General features: G+C 41.5%; 1 protein-coding gene across 2 annotated transcripts; it reads left to right on the forward strand.

Moving 5' to 3' along the window:
• Nucleotides 1–960: 960 nt before the first annotated feature.
• On the forward strand, nt 961–21,325 carry LOC126765953 (putative nuclease HARBI1). 2 transcript variants are annotated; one of them, XR_007668634.1, is made up of 4 exons: nt 961–2,118; nt 20,099–20,214; nt 20,283–20,678; nt 20,731–21,325. XR_007668634.1 is itself a non-coding variant. In XM_050483702.1 (4 exons), the coding sequence occupies exons 2-4, from the start codon at nt 20,161–20,163 to the stop codon at nt 21,025–21,027; spliced, it is 747 nt and encodes a 248-aa protein (XP_050339659.1). In that variant the 5' UTR covers nt 961–2,118; nt 20,149–20,160; the 3' UTR covers nt 21,028–21,325. The 2 variants fall into 2 exon arrangements, 1 of the variants encoding a protein (XP_050339659.1); XM_050483702.1 differs by having other exon boundaries at nt 20,149–20,214.
• Nucleotides 21,326–22,784: the final 1,459 nt, after the last annotated feature.

The raw sequence follows: 22,784 nt of genomic DNA on the forward strand, positions 1-22,784 counted from the left end.
AATCCGCTATCATTGGTTCCTAATGTATATACTCGTATTATACAGAAAAGGCATCAGATGGAATTCAAAATAGCGTTATATTGGAAGAAGGCGTGGTTGTGAACCGATTTCACCCATATTTCGTACATGTCATCAGGGTGTTAAGAAAATATTATATACCGAATTTCATTGAAATCGGTCTAGTAGTTCCCGAGATATGGTTTTTGGTCCATAAGTGGGCGACGCCACGCCCATTTTCAATTTTTAAAAAAAGTCTGGGTGCCGCTTCCTTCTGCAATTTCTTCCGTAAAATTTAGTGTTTCTGCCGTTTTTTGTTAGTCGGTTAACGCACTTTTAGTGATTTTCAACATAACCTTTGTATGGGAGGTGGGCGTGGTTATTATCCGATTTCTTCTATTTAACTGTATATGGAAATGCCTGAAAAAAACGACTCTATAGAGTTTGGTTGACATAGCTGTAGTAGTTTCCGAGATATGTACAAAAAACTTAGTAGGGGGCGGGGCCACGCCCTCTTTTCCAAAAAAAATGCGTCCAAATATGCCCCTCCCTAATGCGATCCTTTGTGCCAAATTTCACTTTAATATCTTTATTTATGGCTTAGTTATGACACTTTATAGGTTTTCGGTTTCCGCCATTTTGTGGGCGTGGCAGTGGGCCGATTTTGCCCATCTTCGAACTTAACCTTCTAATGGAGCCAAGGAATACGTGTACCAAGTTTCATCATGATATCTCAATTTTTACTCAAGTTACAGCTTGCACGGACGGACGGACGGACAGACAGACATCCGGATTTCGACTCTACTCGTCACCCTGATCACTTTGGTATATATAACCCTATATCTGACTCTTTTAGTTTTAGGACTTACAAACAACCGTTATGTGAACAAAACTATAATACTCTCCTTAGCAACTTTGTTGCGAGAGTATAAAGACAAGAGTACCCTATGTCCTTACCTTGGTTCTAGGCTATCTCCAACAATTTTCAGTCTAATCGGTTCAGCCGTTCTTGGGTTATATATGGTGTAACTAACACGACTTTTTTATATACATACATATATAGATATTGATAACATCCTCTCTAAGCAGTTTATGTTCATATTTTTAATTTCGTTACTACTGTTTTTATGTTTTTTTGCAAATTTTTGGAAAATATAGTCATCAGTAATATTGAAATTATTTATTTTTAAAATATTAGTAACTCTTTTATTAGAGCATATATTTTTTTATTTTATTGCCGGTATTATCTTCGGCCGGCGTATTAGGATTTTCTTCTCCTAAGTAGTTTAAATTTTGTATTTTATATTCCTGTTTGATTTGTCACCATTCTTTTTTTGTTTTATTTCGCCGGTAAAAAATTCGGCTGGTGTCTTAGAATTTTCTTGTCCCAAATGGTTTAAATTTTGTGGTTTTATACGTTTACTTGGTTTTTCACTATTATTTTTTTGTTTTGTTGGATTATCAAATGTGGCTCCGGTTTTATTTAAGAAATTAATTCCAATAAAGAGATCGCTCTCTAGGTTATCAGTTTCATAAAAACGTTCTTGTGCTTACCGTATTCTTAATTACTAAGGTGTTTTTGTATTATAAATTCCAGTTCGTATATACATATGAACTGGTTGCCTTCGTATCTATTAAAATTCTACTGAACGGTTTTCGTATATGTTTTTATAATAATGTATATAGAAATCAGAGTTAACCCTTAAAAAGTGGTTTTCGCCAATATTATTAAGTCTTTAAATTTTTGGTTGAGGTTGTGTGCTTGCTTGTGCATTTTCATTTTGCCTCTTTGGTATTTTTGGTGGTTGGTAATTGGTTTGCCAATTGTATTTGTTACCCCTAGCCTGTTGTTTGTTTGTTTGTATAGGCCTGGGGTTGCCTGGGTGAATTGATTGATTCACATCCATTGGTTCTGGACGATTGGGTTATTTTTGATTCGTATTAGTATTCCTTTGCGGATACTTCAAGTTATTTTAAAAGTTTCTATTAATTGATGTTATTTTCGAGAATCAATTTCTTTTTTTTTTTTTAGAGAAATGTAAAGCGAATTGTGATCTCAATTGGTTTGACTGAAGTTCTTGCGCTTTAGCAAGTGTATTAGGCAAATCAGTAAGCGTTAAGGTAAAAAATATTTTGTTTAAAGGATAATTTAAACCAGTTATCAATGTTCTAAGCGCAGTTTCACGAATTTTAACATTTTATTAATTGCTTTATGATTTCGGATTATTCCTTTGGTGACGTACTAACAAACATATTTGATCGATTTCACCAAACTGCAATACTCAACATTGATATGAGTGAATTAGATAATAGTGGTGAATATAGTACGATCCATGTGTTGTAAACTTCGATATTAACTCCACCAAATTGTTTGCTGAATGTTCTGCCATTGTTGTCTGGTGAGCGACGCCAATACAGTGTACATCCCTAATTTTCAGTTTTCGTTTCCGAAACAAAAGCGCGTAGATAGTGTTTCGTGCATTTATTTTCAGACATATAAACCGAAGTGAAATTGTGGTGTCCATGAACCATATTGGTTTTCACCACTTCGTATAACACTGGATCTTTCTTTAGATCAGGAATATCCGCAGAAATTATTATATCAATTTGTTCTGGTATAACCACCATCCAAAGAAGAATGTGTCCGTGCGGCAAACCTCTTTTTTGCCACTCGACAGAGTACATCCAGCATCTAACAGCACCATACATACGTTGCGAGGTAGCCGATGCACCAGTTTTCTTGAATGAAAGAATAACCAAACATAAACCTATCGACCAGCTATGTATAAGCAAACAAACTATTTTCAGCAACGGATGGTTAACCAAACAAATAGTCAATAAAAAGGACGCTGTTAACCGAAGAGTAATAGATAGTTTTCCAAAATAATTATTCTAAGAATACCTCTCTGTGACGTCTATGTTCTTATTCTTGCTTAAACCTCACAAAAAAACACAAAACACTCACCACATGAGGTCAAAAGCACTTTGCTGTGAACCAGTTATTTTACAATAACCATACAAGACAAAACAAAGAAATTGGCAATCAAGAAAAGTGAGTAATCTGTTAATTTGGTGTACATATAATAATTTAATTTCTTTATAAGATTTTAAAACGTGAAAGAACAGCTCAGGAGCAGCTGCAGCATTACAACGTACTTTTTAAACATAAATATATTTTTATTCGCACGTGTATTAAATACATACATACTTATTTACAAATAAAATCTTCTTTGAATTTTTTAATCAGAAAAATGTATATATATATCTTTTTATTCATACTTAAAAGGAAGTAAAATGTACACCATAATTTACATATTTATTGTAATACATAAATACTTATATTTCTAATAGATAACGCCTTATGGAAAACAAATTCTCTATTTTATTTCAATAACATACATAATTGCAAATTTCAACCGATTATGTATTGTGAGGAAAATTGCAAGCATTTGAGCTTTTGAAATCACGTCAGCATACGAAAAACCTCAGAACTAACAAAAACCTCACAATAGTGGGGATGGTGATTTTTGTAAGTGATATTGATGTTTAAATAATTCGGAGAAAAATTCATTTGTAAATATGTATTTTATATATGTACGGATAAAAAGATATTTATGTTTAAGAAATACGCTGTAATGATGCAGCTGCTCATTGAGCTGTTCTGTCACATTTTGAAATCCTAAAAATAAATGAAATTATTATATATGCACCAAATATAATATATTTCTAAAATTGCTCACTTCCTTGGTTGTCCATATCTTTATTTCTTTTTGTAAAATAGCTGGTACACAGCAATGTGCTTTTCACCTCTTGTGTTGAGTTCTTTGTGCTTTTTTCTTGTGAGGTTTGAGCAAGAATAACCTCACAACAAACTTCACAAATCAGTAGCAAGGTTTTTTTCAGAAAAGTGCTGTTTGTTAAGAGAATGGGAAAAATGTAACACATCGGCATTTGATGTTCAAAGGTTTTTTCGCTCTAACCAATTGCAAACATGGCATGCTGACTTGTTCTAAATGACTCTTATATGCGTACCTTGTTTGTTATGTTTGTGTTAACAGAATAGGGGGATTCTCTTGCTCTGGCAAGATTGCAGATTGCAAAAATCCTATACCGAAATATACAAGGGCGCGAGAACACCCATTGCTGAATCTAGTCAAAAGAGAAATGCGCAATAATTTTGTTAATTTTGGCGTTTCAGCAAGTAAGATCTTATTTGATTAACATATTAATTACGAATAATTCTTTTAAATATACATATACTAGAGGACACACCCACGCTTTATACTGTGTTCAGACCGACATTGAAAACATTTTGAAAACACATTTGTATGTTGTGGAATCTAAGTCGTTCGGACCGACAATGTGTGTTTTCGATGAGTTTTCACTGACAACTATCAATAGCGGCATTCTCTTGCTCGTGCAAGATTGCACGATGACACAAAATGCAAAAATCCTATACCGAAATATGCAAGGTCAAGAGAGCACCCATTGCCGAATCTAGTGATATATGACGGCACGAAAATAAACATGGGTTTTGGTCTGACATATTTATAGCCATTACAAATAATTTTCTGCGTGTGTTGGTGTTGTGCCTTTGCACCAAGAGGAAAATTATGCAATTTCTGCACCGAGCAAGGTTTTGCAAGAGCAAGAGAATCCCCCTAATATGAGAATATCAAGCGACAGCTGTTTTGCATATGGAATGTAAACAAATATCAAGTGACAATTTAGGGCCGGCAAAATATGTCTTCCAAAAACATCGATTAAACTAGAGCAGGTACCGACTATAATGAGTGGAATGTAAGTTTTCAAGTAGTTTTCAGCGAAAACTGTGTTTTCGTTTGACAGCTTTTATATGGACGAAAACACAAGTTTTCGTGCGAAAACCAGTTTTTCCTACGAAAACATGTTTTCGTTGTCCGTCCGAACATAGCTAGCTAAGCTACTACTACCATCTTTATGACTGCTGTTAGTTAGATTATAACTATTTTGTGAAGCAACTTGTGTATTGTAGAAACATACAAGTAACAAAAGAATCATATGGTCGTCAACAGCTGAGATGACCTGATCGAAGTAGGTGATTTTTCGGCACAGAGATTTAAATAAAAGGACTTACAAATAGTAAAGAGGTTGCAATATAGGCGCGTTACCGATATTTTTTGGGTGTTAGGTTCCCCCGGAGGTCTATTTTCTCCCATATAATAATAGCATTGTATAAATTACAAGTAACCGTCTTGTTTTTTGTTATTATTGCTTTATTGATCAGACCATCCTGTCTGATGAGTTCTCTGTTTAAAACTAAACTTACATTCTAAATGTCTTAAACCTGCACCTTGTCTCAGTTGTTGTGGAGTTATTGCAGCGGATACGACACCGACGCTTGCGTTGGCAGTTTGCCGCTACCGCTGTGCCTTATCTGTCAGCGTGGGAATGTGAATTCGCTGACTCAGGCCACGCGCGGACTTTGTTGTTGACAAAGTGCTGCTTATGTTGACTGCTAGCTGCCAGCGTGAGAATGTGGATTCGCTGACTCAGGCCACGCGCGGACTTTATTGTTGACAAAGGGCAGCTTATGTTAACTCCTCCCCTATTAAATGAAGGCCGTCCACGGACTTCTTAAGATTGTTTATGACGTTCTGAAGATTCTGGGATTTGAGTCTTCTTTTTCGCTCTCGGTATAGTTTAATTGGACCGTAACAGGTAATTAGTGTGACAATGCTAGTGAGACCTGATATCGTTGGTCCCATCATAGTCCTCCCTTCGATTTTCCCGATAAAACGCAGGTTTTCCATACTTATCTTGTGAAGGTATGGGAGACTCAAAATCTCTTGATGACTGGTGATATTGAGGAGCGCCGTCGTTGCTGATCCTGGTAATTTTTTTTAACATGCCGTTTACGTTTTTGAAGTAGGATCCATGAATTTGAATCTCATTTTCGAAGGAAAGTAAATAAGTTCCCTTTATGGTCTTCTCGGTGTCTGCGGTAGTCTTGACTAAAGCGGTATTATCGTTAATGATGATTATGCCATCATCGACCACCATAATTGGTTCAAGGTGGCTAGTGCGAGTGCTGCGGTGGGCAACATTACCAGAATGAAGCTGCTGCGCGCACGTTGGATGTTGTAATTTTTTGCAAAACGTTGATGTGAGCGTTGCGCTGCAATTTCCAATCGCCAAAATTTGATTATGACAATCGGCAACATTGTTGTCATTCCCAAGGTGCAGGATTGTTCCGTTGTGTTGGACAGGAAAAATAATAATTCTCTTACAGACTAGTACTGGCTTGGGATATTTGATAATAAAATGTAGAAGATTACCGTCTAATAGAATCTTAATATATGATACCTCCATTAAATCAGTGATAGTTGTGTTTGTAGAGTGCATTTCAATAATGTTTTTTATATCATTTGAGTTTAACAACATGCGATTTATTATCCCTATCTTTGCAAGGGTAGTAGTTGAAATTAAAGTTTCAATTTCATTTATAATGATCCTATTTCTTGCAAGCAACATTTCATACAAGTGACCAGTGTCGATCTGTCCAGCTTTTGAGTTTTTAATGATGTGGTTAAGTTCATTTATCTTTTCTTGTATCCTTGTGTTTATTTCTACCTGATGTCGCTCTGAGTCTACGAGTTCCTGTTGTCGGAACTTTAAGTTTTCGAAATCGTCAAAGTCAGGCGTACCTGCGATAACCTTTAGGGCAGTACCCAAAACGTTAATGCTCCTAGCCTGCCTGTGATGGATGTCCAGTGTTGTCAGAAGCACCTTTACATGTGCAATGTCTGCGTCGAGTAACATTCTCATATGGGATAGAGGGAATTGCGTTGTTAAGCCTTTGGTTTCCTCAACTATTCCTTTGTATACTGTAAGATTAGTTGCATGCCTTAGATAGCCAAATTCCTCCCAAATCGTCGCGTCACCATCCTGAATCGGTATGTAGTCGGAAGTCGAATAGTCGGTCAATTTTGCCGTCGTCGTTTGAATAAGAAGTATCGCAATCAGTATCCTGAAAGATAGTGTGAAAGGAGCTTAAATAATTTACCCTATGCTATTTAAAGAATTCTAAAATATGCTAAGAATTTTCCCTTACTTTAGGTTGTTCTTGTGGACCACCCTCCCTTTTATGAGAACCGTGGTTCCCAAGTCTGCTTCAACTTCCTCCTCAACATATAAAGGGGTTAATTTATTTCCGAGTCGTTTGTTAGTCTTTACCAATACTCTTTCCTCCACGTCGAATACTCTATTCCGTCTGGAGGGGTTATTCCTATCCATTTGTACTTGTTGAGCCTTCATTATTTTCATGGTTATCTCATTCCTCAGTTCGGGTGGGTTGGCGTGAAGTATTTCGATTGGTTTCATATTGGTCACCGAGTGAATCGTTCGATTTTATTTAGTTGTTGCCATTAATATGAGGTCTGTCGTCTCGTTAATTTTTCTGTCCAGTTTCAAACATCTGGCTATCTCCAAAAGTGTACTATGGAGGCGTTCAACCTGCCCGTTCGAGGTGCTATGAAGGGGTGGTGCGTTTACGATGTCCACACCAAAACTATTCCTCAACAATGTGGTTATCGTTTCAGAATTTAGAGAAGCTTTATTATCACAATAAATTGTTTTTGTGTTTGGAAATATATTCATTAACTGAATGATTGGGACCTTTACATCCACAATTGTTCGAGAAGGTATAGGCTGCACCACCGCGAATTTTGAGAATTTGTCCAGACATGTAAGAAAGTACTTTTTATCTGTCATATCAATGTGCAACATTTCCCCGGTATAGGAGGGGATTGGAGTTACACCATGTTCCTGCTTACGTGGGTGTCTGTCGTATTTGGCCTTACCACAGATCATACAATTCGCGACAATTTCATTCGCCAAATTTGTCATCTTTGGGAAATAATAATCGCTGAGGATTTGTTTAATATTCTCCTGGGCTGCTCTGTGAGCTCGATTGTGCTCAGGAACAAGAATCTCCCTCCGCTCGTTTTTGTTGACAATATCAGACACCATGTTTTTATATATGACGAGTTTTATTGCCAAAGTATATGAAATTCCGTCTTAAAGTCATGTCTGCTTCTTCTAAAACGATTTGGTTTCGGAAGCAATTTAATGGTTTCTCAGTTCCTTCTATCGTATAGGATAGTGACATTTCGCTGTGGACTGTAGCTAAATCTCACTGGGCATCCTCCTCTAGAGCGTGGATGTTTTGTCGTGATAGCGCGTCAGCAACATGATTTTCCTTGCCCGGTTTGTAAAAAATTTTAGCGTTGTGCTCGTCGATAAACGCTTTCCAGCATTTAATTTTGGCATTTGGGTTTCGGTCTGAAACCGCAAACGTAAGTGGCTGATGATCTGTAAAAATGTTTAAATTTTTAACGCCATAGAGATAGATTCTAGGGGTTTTTAGGGCCCAGACTATGGCAAGTAACTCGCGTTCGTTAGTTGCGAAGTTTTGCTCTCGATCTTTCAAAGTCCTTGAAATAAAGGTGATTGGCCTATTGTCTTGTGACAGTACTGCCCCTATACCCAAAGATGAAGCGTCTGTCGTTAGATCAAATGGCTTCCTGAAGTCTGGGTAGAGTAACATAACATCCTCCGATGTAAGGACTTCCTTCAATTTGTTAAAAGCAAGTGATTGTTTTTCGTCTAATTCCTTAATAAAGCAACGATAGTAGCTTGCTAAACCTAGAAAGGATCTGACATTGAAAAGAGTGGCGGGCTTCTCGTAGTTATGTATAGCATCTACTTTGCTGCGGCTCGTTTTAATGCCTCCCCTAGACACAACAAAGCCTAAGTATTCAACGCTTTCCTTAAAAAATTGTGATTTCTCGCGCGAAATTCTCACATTAGCTTCATGTAACCTCTTTAACACCCACTCGATATGCTCGACATGTTTTTCTTCGGTTTCTGAAAAGATAATAACGTCATCGACGTAAACGTAACAGTATTTGTTCTCTCAGTACGTCAACGATAGCTCTTTGAAAAATGCTGGGCGCATTCTTCAATCCAAAAGGAAGCCTGCAGAATTCGTATTTTCCGTTGCCTACCGAGAAAGCGGTCTTTTCCCGGATTTTTCGGATTCTGCGAGAGTTATTTGGTGGAAGCCCGATTTCAGGTCGAGTGTTGTGAAATACTTGGCCTTTCCTAGATTTGATAGTATTACGGTTACATTGGGGATGGGATATTTGTCATCGATGGCTTTTTCGTTTAATTTTCTGAAGTCTATTACAAGACGTTTCTTCACACTGCCTTGTTCGTCCATTCCTTTTTTATTTACAACCCATATTGGGTTGTTGTATGGTGACCTAGACGGTCGAATAATACCATTTTTTAGTAAATCGCGAATTTCAGTATTCACGAATTCCGCTACACCCATTGGATAAGGGTATAGCTTAGAATACACCGGGTCGGCACTTCCGGTGCGAATAGTGGCGACAATATTTGTGTTAAATGGTAGGGCCTCATTCTTCTTCTTAATTGGCGTAGACACCGCTTACGCGATTATAGCCGAGTTAACAACAGCGCGCCAGTCGTTTCTTCTTTTCGCTACGTGGCGCCAATTGGATATTCCAAGCGAAGCCAGGTCCTTCTCCACTTGGTCCTTCCAACGGAGTGGAGCTCTCCCTCTTTCTCTGCTGCCCCCGGCGGGTACTGCGTCGAATACTTTCAGAGCTGGAGTGTTTTCGTCCATCCGGACAACATGACCTAGCCAGCGTAGCCGCTGTCTTTTAATTCGCTGAACTATGTCCATGTCGTCGTATATCTCGTACAGCTCATCGTTCCATCATATGTGGTATTCGCCGTGGCTAACGCGCAAAGGACCATAAATCTTTCGCAGAACTTTTCTCTCGAAAACTCGCAACGTCGACTCATCCGTTGTTGACATCGTCCAAGACTCTGCACCATATAGCAGGACGGGAATTATGAGTGACTTATAGAGTTTGGTTTTTGTTTGTCGAGAGAGGACTTTGCTTCTCAATTGCCTACTCAGTCCGAAGTAGCACCTGTTGGCAAGAGTTATCCTGCGTTGGATTTCTAGGCTGACATTGTTGGTGGTGTTTACGCTGGTTCCAAGATAGACGAAATTATCTACGACTTCAAAGTTATGACTGTCAACAGTGACGTGAGTGCCAAGTCGCGAGTGCGACGACTGTTTGTTTGATGACAGGAGATATTTCGTCTTGCCCTCGTTCACTGTCAGACCCGTTTTCTGTGCTTCCTTGTTCAGCCTAGAGAAAGCAGAACTAACGGCGCGGGTGTTGAGGCCGATGATATCAATATCATCGGCATACGCCAGCAGCTGTACACTCTTATAGAAGATGGTACCTTCTCTATTTAGTTCTGCGGCTCGAACTATTTTCTCCAGCAGCAGGTTGAAAAAGTCGCACGATAGGGAATCGCCTTGTCTGAAACCTCGTTTGGTATCGAACGGCTCGGAGAGGTCCTTCCCGATCCTGACGGAGCTTTTGGTGTTACTCAACGTCAGTTTATACAGCCGTATAAGTTTTGCGGGGATACCAAATTCAGACATCGCGGCATAAAGGCAGCTCCTTTTCGTGCTGTCGAAAGCAGCTTTGAAATCGACGAAGAGGTGGTGTGTGTCGATTCTCCTTTCGCGGGTCTTTTCCAAGATTTGGCGCTTGGTGAATATCTGGTCGGTTGTTGATTTGCCAGGTCTAAAGCCACACTGATAAGGTCTAATCAGTTTGTTGACGGTGGGCTGTAATCTTTCACACAATACGCTCGATAGAACCTTATATGCGATGTTGAGGAGGCTAATCCCACGGTAGTTGGCGCAGATTGTGGGGTCTACTTTTTTATGGATTGGGCATAGCACACTTAAATTCCAATCGTTGGGCATGCTTTCGTCCGACCATATTTTACAAAGAAGCTGATGCATGCACCTTATCAGTTCTTCGCCGCCGTGTTTGAATAGCTCGGCCGGCAATCCGTCGACCCCTGCCGCTTTGTTGTTCTTCAGGCGGGCAATTGCTATTCGAACTTTTTCATGGTCGGGTAATGGAACGTCTGCTCCATCGTCATCGATTGGGGAATCGGGTTCTCCTTCTCCTGGTGTTGTGCGTTCACTGCCATTCAGCAGGCTGGAGAAGTGTTCCCTCCATAATTTAAGTATGCTCTGGGCATCAGTGACTAGATCACCTTTTGGGGTTCTACAAGAGTACGCTCTGGTCTTGAAACCTTCCGTAAGCCGCCGCATTTTTTCGTAGAATTTTCGAGCATTACCCCTGTCGGCCAGCTTATCAAGCTCTTCGTACTCACGCATTTCAGCCTCTTTCTTCTTCTGTCTACAAATGCGTCTCGCTTCCCTCTTCAACTCTCCGTATCTATCCCATCCATCCCGCACGTGTAGTGGTCGATCGTAACGTTGCGAGGTAGGCAGCCTGTTTTCTCTCCGCTGCGACACGGCACTCCTCGTCGTACCAGCTGTTCTTTTGCACTTTCCGAAAACCAATGGTTTCGGTTGCAGCTGTACGTAAGGAGTTTGAAATTCCGTCCCACAGTTCCCTTATACCGAGTTGTTGACGAGTGCTCTCAGAGAGCAGGAGTGCAAGCCGAGTAGAAAATCGTTCGACTGTCTGTTGTGATTGCAGCTTCTCGACGTCGAACCTTCCTTGTGTTTGGTGGCGCGCGTTTTTTGCTGCACAGAGGCGGGTGCGAATCTTAGCTGCAACAAGATAGTGGTCCGAGGCGATGTTAGGACCTCGGAGCGCACGCTAAAACACTGGAGACGTGTCTTCCGTCTATCACAACATGATCGATCTGGTTGGTAGTTTTTCGATTCGGAGACAGCCAGGTAGCTTGGTGAATCTTCTTATGCTGGAATCTAGTACTACAGATAACCATATTTCGGGCCCCGGCGAAGTCAATCAGCCTCAACCCATTAGGGGATGTTTCGTCGTGGAGGCCGAATTTACCGACCGTTGTGCCAAAGACACCTTCTTTGCCCACCCTGGCGTTAAAGTCGCCAAGCACGATTTTGACATCGTGGCGGGGGCAGCCATCATAAGTGCGCTCCAAGCACTCATAAAAGACATCTTTGGTCACATCGTCCTTCTCTTCCGTCGGGGCGTGGGCGCAGATCAGCGATATGTTGAAGAACCTCGCTTTGATGCGGATTGTGGCTAGAAGTTCATTCACCGCAGTGAATGATAGTACTCGGTGACGGAGTCTCTCTCCCACCACGAATCCTACACCAAACTTGCGCTCCTTTATATGGCCACTGTAGTAAATGTCACAAGGACCTACTCGTCTCTGTCCTTGTCCCGTCCATCGCATTTCTTTAACGGCGGTGATGTCAGCCTTTGCGTTTACGAGGACATCAACCAGCTGGGCAGCGGCACCTTCCCAATTAAGGGACCGGACATTCCAGGTGCATGCCCTCAATTCGTAGTCCTTATTTCGTTTGCCATGGTCGTCATCAAAAGGGGGGTCTCTCATCCGAGGCTGGTTATAGCTCTTCACTGGGGGTGTTTTTTTACGTGGCGGGTCCCAAACCCAGCGCACAACCCTTGTAGGGAATGTTTCGCCTTCTCACTTTAGCTCGCCTTCGAACGGATGTTCTTAGGCTACCCAGAGGATACTTGGTCAAAGACCGGAAGTAGTGAGCTGCTTGAGCCATGTGTAAAAGAATCGTTTCTGGCCATTCCCAAGTGAATGGCGATCAGAGAAATTTCCTCACTTGCGTGAACTTCTACACATGACTCCATCCATCATAGGGCCTCATTAGGATCAGAAAAAACGCGCAATAAATTTTTCACCATTTTCTGAAATTTGCCCCTTACAACCTCGGGGACTTCTATGTCCTCAACTCGTGTGAAACTCACATTTGCACACTTTAAAAACTTTATTTCTTCTGAGCCATTATTAGTTATTATTTTTTTTTAATTTAGATCTATTGTTGCGTTTGTTTGCGTTAGCAAATCCAGACCTACTGTTCCGTCGAACGTTGAAAGAGACGGGAGAATAAAAAAAAGTACTGTTTGTGTCGAAAAGGTTTACCGTGCATTTTTCTTTAATGTGAGTGAAGCCATGGATTGACTTTACCAAGAAAGAATTTTCGACAGGTGCTACGTGCTTAAGCACTTTTAGAGGCTTTATATAGTTCTTTTATGCGCCCGTATAAATCAATAATTTTAGTTTTCTCCCTGCAACTGTTCTTTCAATGAACGGTAGCAAGGAGTCCTGTCTAAAAAATTTAACTGGTTAGGTTCAGTAAGGTCGTCTTCGATTGATGAGGCCTCTGAGTTTGCTACCTCATGATACGTCGTATCTTCTTGATTAGAAGTAGAATTTACGTTTGGCAGGTAGTTAACCCGTTGTTGTTTTGGTCCTGTGAATTTTGCAGTATCATTACTTGGTCTCTTCACTGTCTGTCCGTATTTTTGATTTTGATTATTAGAATATCGAGATGAGTATCCACTATTTTTCTGTTGTGCTGAAGGTTCTCTGAAGCGTTGCGAGGTATCAACGTCCATTGGCTGTACTGGCTCTAGTTTCGGCGGAGTCCTGCTGTTGAAGTCCCGCGTTCTGTTAAAATGGGGATTTTTCGCAAGATACGTGTCATTCGTCTGATATCTACTACTTGTACCTCTTTACCTAGATTGCTCTATATTTAGCTTTTGGGATTTGTCTTCCAGGCTCCTGGCATATGTGCTTGCGAACTGGTATCGCTCATGGTTAGATTCCACCTCCTGTGCTAACGCTAGAGCCGAAGGTAGATCTTTAGGCCGGGCTGAGAATAACACATCACTAAGGGGTTTCTTAGTCCCTGAAATAAATACGCGTAATGCATCCATTCTGTATTTTTCGTTCAGTGATGCAGCAATTGATTTTTCGTAAGTCATAATCGTTTTGTTAGTAAAAGGGTTAACTTTTTCTCTACCTCGTCGTAATATTGTAGTAGTGACAAACTTCCTTGACGGAGAGTTGACATCTCCTGTTCGATCAAGTAAATTGGTCGTTTGTCGGAATAACTAAAATCGAGTCGATTAATTATGGCCTTGAAATTTAGAACGGTATTAAATGAGGCCAGAACCATGTCGGCCGGGCCTTTAACTTTATTCCTAATGATGGCAACAGCCTGATAATGTTTGCTGCTACCCTCATAGCCCTCAAAAACTTTGTAGGCGGTGTGTGCCGCCTGCCGCTCCGATACATAATTCTCCTGCTTACCGTCGAAGTCCGGTAAGGACTTTACAATATCGAGTGGCTCCTCACATCTAATCCCGGGTACAATTTCTGTTTCCCTATATGTTTCTATGTTCGGTGTGTCGATTTTAACGTCATTTAGTCGTTGATTAATAATTGCAAACTTTTTTTCGAAATTTTCTCTTTGAGTGGCAAGTGCACTACAAACTGCACTTTTCACTAATGCCCTTAATTGGTCTGATTCCACCGCCATTTCTTGTCTTTTGTCCGCCGCTCTATATTCTGTCCACCAATTTTCAGTATTATCCCTACTGTTGCACTGTTTTCTACTAACTTCTATTCCGTTAAGTCTCTCAAATATTTTGTCCAGGTCCTGATCACTCATGAGCTTGAAGTAAAACCGATACCAATAAGCTGGCCTGCGCAAAATTTATTTCTCAAAAACTCGTGCAAAGATTTACAGTTATATTTAACACAAGTTTTCTTTTTTATCTACTTTTTTTATTAGAGCAATTCAACATACTATATTTTTTGCACTCTACTTACATATTTTTGAATCTTAATTCTATTGTTTAATTTTTGTAGAAATTTTCGATCCCCTTTGGTCCGTGATTCCTTTTTTTGTGACGTCTCCTCCTTGATGGTCCGTACAATTATTCCCGAATAGTTTTTTCCCTATTTTTTATCGAGCTTTTTATTTCCGAATAGTTTTTACTATTTTTTATTGTTTTTACTATTTTTTATTGAACTTTAATTTTTGTTCCCGAATAGTTTTTACTATTTTTTAACGAACTTTAATTTCTTTTATTCCCATATAGTTGGGCGCCAATTACAAATAACCGTCTTGTTTTTTGTTATTATTGCTTTATTGATCGGACCATCCTGTCTGATGAGTTGTCTGTTTAAAACTAAACTTACATTCTAAATGTCTTAAACCTGCACCTTGTCTCAGTTGTTGTGGAGTTATTGTAGCAGATACGACGCCGACGCTTGCGTTGGCAGTTTGCCGCTACCGCTGTGCCTTATCTGTCAGCGTGGGAATGTGAATTCGCTGACTCAGGCCACGCGCGGACTTTGTTGTTGACAAAGTGCTGCTTATGTTGACTGCTAGTTGCCAGCGTGAGAAAGTGGATTCGCTGACTCAGGCCACGCGCGGGCTTCATTGTTGACAAAGGGCAGCTTATGTTAACTTATATACCAAACAAAACTATTTGTAATCATTTAAACAAAAATAGATTTATTCTTCAAATATTTTTAATAAAGATTTACTAATTTTATACAATATTTACTAATTGATGCAATTAATCAAATTTTAACCAAAACTAAGTAAATTTAATCTTTATGACTTTTAATAATCGAAATATATTTGAAAATTTAACAAAAAAATTTATAAATCAGATGTTTTTGATATTCAGCCATAAACATCAAAGTATTTATTAAAGGAAAACATTGTTATGTCGTACCTTTTTTATTAAAATTGTCTTCTTTTTTCTAAATTATCTCCGCTCAATGGAAATAATTTGGTAATTGTTTGATTCTAACCGCTTAGCAATGAAACGTTTGGTGTATGAACACGTAATACTAAAAATGTGCAGTCTATATGGTGCAAATTCAACAAGGTCTATACATAGATAGATAGATAGATAGATAAATAATTGAGGAATGCACCGCGACCTTTGGTCTATTGTGCCCTCTCCTAACTCACAGGGACTCACTAAGCCCCAGTATATTGATAAAGTCCAATATCCTACTTGGTGCTAGTGAGGCGATGTGATCCCTATTCAGAAACATGGGTCCAAGGCCTTTAACCTGCGTCTACAGACTGCTGTGCAGTCGGTTAGCAGGTGTTCCGGGGTTTCAGGCTCCCTGTCGCAAAACTGGCAGTTGGCGCAAGATGATAGGCCCATGTTAAATAAATGACTATTCAACTTGCAGTGGCCGGTGTAGAATGCGAGCAGTAGCTTGAGTTTATCCCTTGGGAGGTTAATTATTGATTTAAACCTATTCTGGTTGTACCCCCCAATTAGCAACTTAGAATGTCGCATACCATGCGCTCGTTCCCAATTTGTTGCCGAGGGTAACCTTGAACTTCTTCGTGAAGTTAATTGTGTTGGTAATGCTGTCCTTCGGGAGGAGGGCTATTGGAATATTACCACTTATCACCTCCATCCTCTGGGACGAGATTACCTTACCTTTGCCACACCCCTCTGCTGTCATTTGCAGAAGTGAGTGCTTGGCTACTTGACCGATCACCAAATGAAGAGGTGTGAGTTCCATCAGGACCTCCAGAGCTGCCGTTGGGCAAGTTCGCATTGCGCCTGTCATGCAGACACAAGCTAGCCGCTGTATCTTCGATAGTTGGGTTCCTACCGAAGCTTGCGACGCTATTAAGACCCAATACAGCGCCCATACGTGATTATCGGTCGCACAATCATGGTGAACAACCACCTTACGATCCTTGGCTTACAGCCCCAGGATTTTCCCGCCAGCCGATTGCACACCATTAATGCTTTTGTTGCTTTTACCAGGGTCAGGTTCACATGCTGCTTCCACCGCAAAGTTGAATCCAGCGTAAGACCAAGATATTTGACCCTGCTAGTCATCTCGACCTCTCTACCACCAGGTGTGAGATTCCTGAGACCGAGTAGGGACCTGCGTCTCGTAAACGGAACTACGGTCGTCTTTGAGGGGTTGATACTCAATTCAACTCCTCTACACCACCCCTTTGCCAGGTTTAGACCTCGTTGTACCAGGTCGCTGATAGTGTCCTCAAATTTGCCTCTGGCTGTGATTACAATGTCGTCCGCATACCCTTGGCAGCGGATTTCATTGTCCGTTAGCAGTGCTAACAGGTCGTCCACGACTAGGCTCCATAGTAGTGGTCATAGCACACCACTCTGTGGGCGGCCCCTTGTTGTGCCGAGACGAATCCTTCCACCTTCTACTGTAGTCTCAGCAATTCTGTTGCGCAGTACGGCCTCTATCCGTCTACGCACCGGTGCTGCCACATTCCTTCTCTCCAGTGCCCTGGCTACACTCCTATGAGATGTGTTGTCAAAGGCACCTTCTATGTCCAGGAAGGCGCATAGCATCACTTCCCCACTCTCCAGTGAACTCTCTATCTCAGAGGTTAACTGGTACTGAGCCGTATTGGTGGATCTTCCCGCTCTGTATGCATGCTGAGCAGCATGCAGGGGTGCAATCTTCAGCGCCTTCGATCTTATTTCATAGTCTATGATCTTTTCCATAGTTTTTAGTAGGAAGGAAGTTAGGCTAATTGGCCTGAAAGGTTTGACCAGAGAATAGTCCTTCCTTCCTACTTTGGGTATGAAGATCACCTCAGCCGTCCTCCATAACTCAGGGATATACGCCATTGCGAAGCAGTCGAACCAGGTGTGGCAGCAGAATCTGCTCACCCTGTTGCAAAAGCGCTGGGAAGATACCGTCCACTCCCGGAGACTTGAACTTCTCGAACGAGGCCATTGCCCACTTGATCGAGTCCGCGGTGAACAATTGTTTCCCGATTACCCAGTCGGAGCGGGATGGCCTGTGTTCAATTACGGGTAGACACTGGTCTTCCGGAATAGTCTCCGGGAAGTGAGCCCGCAGAAGCTCTGTCTTCCGCGCTGGTCGTAAAAGTCCCGTCGTTTCTTTTAATTGCTAGCACTGTGTCATACTTGCCTCTAGCCAGCGCCTTGTGCAGTCGAGCCGCTTCTGGTGTGGAGGTGACATTTTCACAGAATCTCCAAAAGCTAGCCTGTTTAGGAGACCTAATCTCCTTATTATATAGAGAGAGGTTGCTCCTACACTCTTCCCAGACCTCTGTACGTTTTGCTCTATTAAATAGACTACGCACTTTTTTTCCTGAGGTCTGCAAGCTTTCTTGACCACCAGGGACAGTTGGGCCTGCCTGTGGGCACTTTTAGGAGGCAACTGTCATTGTAAGCGTTAATGATGGACCCGTTCAGCGCAGATAACCTGCTCTCTATTCCCGGGCCCGTAACGATATTGTCAGTCTGCCCTTCCCTACTCAATTCCTCACTTAGCCTCACCCTGAAGGCGCTCCAATTTGCCCTCCGAGGGTTACGTCTAGGGGGGACCTCTACCTTCAGCGCGAACCTTACGATTTTTTGGTCTGACAGGGAGGGCTCCGTCGAGACCCTCCAACCGCTTGCAGGCTCGTTGCTGAAGGTGATGTTAAGCACTTCCCTTCTGCTTATCGTTATGAAGGTGGGTTCGCACACCACATTTTCTATTTCTAAATTGTTACCTAATACATATTCCAATAAAGACTCACCCCTCGAGTTGCAGTCCGTACTGCCCCACTCTATGTGGTGTGCGTTTGCGTCGCAGCCGATGATAAGGGGCAGCCTGTACCTCTTGCAGTACTCCACAAGCCTTTCCACCACTACGGGGGATGCTGTGGATGCCTCCCCCGGGAAGTAGGCTAATTCCAGGACGAAGTATTTACCTTCATAGTCGCTGGCCTGTACCGCCACCAGATCCTGCGTCAGGAATTCTGAAATACAGAAAAATTTAATATTGCTCCTGACTACTATACAAGTTCTAGGTGTTGTATTCTGTCTTGAGGCCTTTGACCTCTCCTTTGTAGACCCAAGGCTCTTGGATCAGCAGGATGCCCAGTTTTTCCGCTGTGAACCTGCTCGTTATGACAGCCGAAGCTGCCCCCGCGTGATGCAGGCTCACCTGGGCGACTTCCATATCGACGGCCACTATAATAGTGGTTCGATGAGGGGCAAGTCCTCATCCCCGCCGTCGTTCGCGCTGCTGTCCATGAGGTCTCCTAATCCATCGAGGAGTTCCTGGGTGGAGGGGAGCTCTGCTCCCGGGACAACTGGGGCGTCCGAGGTCGCGGCAGACGTGGCCTGCTCATCCCTGCTTACGCTGGGTTGTTTCGCGACGTCCTCCACCTGCATACTCTCCACCTCCGAGGCCGCCACGGTCGTGCCCTGTTTGGCATTGCCTTCGCTTGGCTGAGTGACTGCCTTATTCGCCTCCTTGCTCCCGGTGGTTGCGGGCTTGTATGGACTTATGACCACCGTGCTGTACCTGTAAAACAGGCGGAAGCTCGCTGCACGGATGTACTTGTACGAGTTGTCGTCCACATACAGGTGCAGTCTCCATCCTTTAAGATCCCCTATTTTCTCTACCTTGCTACTGACAATACGCCAGGCCGAGATGCTGAGGCCCCGGTTCTGGTTCTTAACCAGACCCAGAGCAAACTGCCTTTGACAGCATCCGCATATCTGCGCCCCGCCCCCTCGCCCGGGAGGGAGCCGGTGCTGATGGTTGGCTTTCGGCTATCTTTGAGTTGCCGACCCTCATCCTCTTAAAGCTGTGGGGCTCCTGCGGCGTTATCTGCCCGCTCTTCCGCTTCACGGTCATAGGTAGCTGCACTGATATGGCCACGGTCACTTGCCCGGCTGCCTTGCGCACGAACGGACGCGGTTCTGCCACGCTCCTTTGTAGTGGGAGCTCTGCTCCGTTTACTTCTTCCTTTGGCCAAGGCTTCCGCCACCTCGGGGGTCTACCCGTCCCTGAGGGGCAGCAGGTACCACTTAAGACTGGCCCCACTCATGCCCTTCCTACGAGTGTCATCGCACCCGCCGGGTTTGCCAGCTGCCGGGAGTGGGCGTTGCCCTCCCCTCCTGCTCCTTCTTCTCCTCTTGCTCGTTGCATGGCAGCACTGCTTTGTCAAATAAATTGTTGGCATTTTACTGCATTTATGAACGCGCAAAAGATTGGTACCTTGCATCACTAACATTAACATATTCGACAACAAAGGTTTCTTAAATGAATGTGCAGGAATATTGCTGTATTCTTTTGAAAACAGCTGATAATAGAGAATCAAACTGCAGTGTTATCAAAAATATAATAAACAAAAGAAAACGCCGTCGTTTTGCATTATTAGCTAGCGAAAATTCACGGAGAAGAATTTCAAAAACCAAAAATTTTTATTAGGTTATCGAAAGCATGGAAGACGATGTATTTTGTTCCCATTTTCAAATGAAGAAAAGTACATTTCAGGTATTTATTATAAAATACATACGTAGAGCATTGAGTAAGTTGATAAAACTAATACCCCAAATGTAAAGAAGTTGCAGATTGCGATTAAGCCCTGGTGGAATTCAAGTGAAACTGGACGTATAGCAATAACGTTGAACAAAGCTTTACATATAACAATTTGGAAGCTATGCAATAAATGCTCTTTCAGAGATGTCAGCGATCGGTTTGGTGTGGCAGCTGGCCTCGCATATAAGGTGTTTCTGAAAATAATTAAAATGATTTGCCGCTTGAAGGGAGATGTAATCAAATTTCCCAAAACTGCAGCGGAACAAAAACAAGTAAATGAAGAATTTACAAACCTGCGGTATAATCCTTTTCGTTTTGTAATTGGATGCATCGACGGAACTCATATTCCAATTTCGCAGCCAATCAAAGATGAAATCAGCTATCGCAACCGAAAGGGAACGTATTCAATCATTGCACAGGTAAAAATAACTTTTTTGCATGATAATTATTAACTGGAAATATTTTTTTCAGGCTATTGTAGATAGTCGAATAAGGTTTATAGATGCATTTAACGGCTGTCCAGGTGCATGCCACAACGCATCAGTTTGGCAAAGGAGCTCTGTTAGGAAAGCTATAATTAGCAAGGAGATTAAAATCTGTTCTAATTACAATTTGTTGGGCGATGGAAGGTATCCATTAGAATTGTTCCTAATGATGCCCTATCGTGATAACGGGTTCTTAACACCAATGCAGTCAAAATACAATGCGATTCTGTCTTCAACTTGCGTTGTTGTGGAACAGGCATTTGGCGTTTCAAAAAAAAATTAGAATTCTCAAATACATACATCGAAGCTCAACGTCCATATATACCAAAATTAATTACAACGGCATGCATGATTGTTCACAACATAATAATTGAAAATGAAGGCTATTAATTCGGTGAAATAGATGAAGAAAAAGCACATACTGAGCCCCAAATAGTCGAAGATACGACTACATCGGGACAAAGGGAGGCAAATGCAAAAAGGGATGCACTGGCCACGCCATTGTCTGCCTAATTGAAAACAGTTTGGACTTTAAAGTTTTAGTTGTTTTTTAAACTTTATTAAATCCAATAAAGAAAAAATAAAAATAAAATAACAGTCAGTTCATTTTGCACTTATAGAAAAAAAATAAACAAAAAACAATTCATTTTGCACTTAAAATTGAATATGAAATATTCATTCAAGGTTAAACGTAAAATATACTTGAATTCTAAGATTTGTCGAGTATTTTCTGGGACAGTGTACGAATTTCTTTCAATTCGACCAATTTTTCTTTTTCCACTGTTCCAGCAATTTCTTCATAACTTTGGCATCTTTTTCCGATTCCTTGTTTAAAAACTCTAACACATTGCTTTTTCTTGTTAGTTTATTTCTTGGAGTGCTAGTACTAGGTAATGTTGCATCTAAGTCCAGCACCGTAGGATTATCGGGTGGATCAATACTTAAATTTTGCATTAAGGACTCAAGGGAAGATTCCAGCATGGCATCAGGTACAAGGACACTACTGCGGCTGCCGAAAACTTCATCCAATGTTTGTAAAAAATCCCAATTTGTTGCGCCTTCCCCAGATGTGTTGTTGCGTTTTTTATTCATTTGTAGGTGTATTAAAAAAACATCTGGTACTTTCGTCCTTGGAGAATGGGAATGTGTTATCTATTTCCTTCACATCTCGCATTATTTGCTCCCTAAGTGTGTTCCTCTTTTTGTTTTTTGCAACGAAATCTGGCTCATACTTCAATCTTATTTCTATAAGTAATTTCTTCCTCTCATGGTTCCACTTTTTTTCACTATGCATATACAGAAAATATTAAAAAATCATAAGCAAAACTACAATCTTTAAAGTAAACCACTTTTCTTCTTCTTCTTAATTGGCGTAGACATCGCTTACGCGATTATAGCCGAGTTAACAACAACGCGCCAGTCGTTTCTTTTTTTCGCTACGTGGCGCAAATTGGATATTCCAAGCGAAGCCAGGTCCTTCTCCACCTCGTCCTTCCAATGGAGTGGAGGTCTTCCTCTTCCTCTGCTTCCCCCGGCGGGTACTGCGTCGAATACTTTCAGAGCTGGTTTTCGTCCATCCGGACAACATGACCTAGCCAGCGTAGCCGCTGTCTTTTAATTCGCTGAACTATGTCAATATCGTCATATATCTCGTACAGCTCATCGTTCCATCGAATGTGGTATTCGCCGTGGCTAACGCGCAAAGGACCACAAATCTTTCTCGCAACGTCGACTCATCAGTTGTTTTCATCGTCCTGGCCTCTGCACCATATAACAGAACCCGAATTATGAGTGACTTAAAGAGTTTGGTTTTTGTTCGTCGAGAGAGGACTTTGCTTCTCAATTGCCTACTCAGTCCAAAGTAGCACCTGTTCGAAAGAGAAATCCTGCGTTGAATTTTCAGGCTGACATTGTTGGTGGTGTTAATACTGGTTCCTTCATAGACGAAATTATCTACAACTTCAAAGTTATGACTGTCAACTCTGACGTGAGAGCCAAGTCACGAACGCGACGACTGTTTGTTTGATGACAAGATATATT

This window comes from Bactrocera neohumeralis, unplaced genomic scaffold, assembly GCF_024586455.1.
Source record: "Bactrocera neohumeralis isolate Rockhampton unplaced genomic scaffold, APGP_CSIRO_Bneo_wtdbg2-racon-allhic-juicebox.fasta_v2 cluster11, whole genome shotgun sequence".
Lineage (NCBI taxonomy): Eukaryota > Metazoa > Arthropoda > Insecta > Diptera > Tephritidae > Bactrocera > Bactrocera neohumeralis.

Excerpts from the sequence above, each read along its gene's own strand:
- LOC126765953 (XM_050483702.1), top strand. The coding sequence starts at position 20,161 with ATGGAAGACGATGTATTTTGTTCCCATTTTCAAATGAAGAAAAGTACA. Across the intron at positions 20,215-20,282 it reads TGAAGAAAAGTACATTTCAG|AAGTTGCAGATTGCGATTAA; the intron begins GTATTTATTATA and ends CCAAATGTAAAG. Across the intron at positions 20,679-20,730 it reads CGTATTCAATCATTGCACAG|GCTATTGTAGATAGTCGAAT; the intron begins GTAAAAATAACT and ends TATTTTTTTCAG.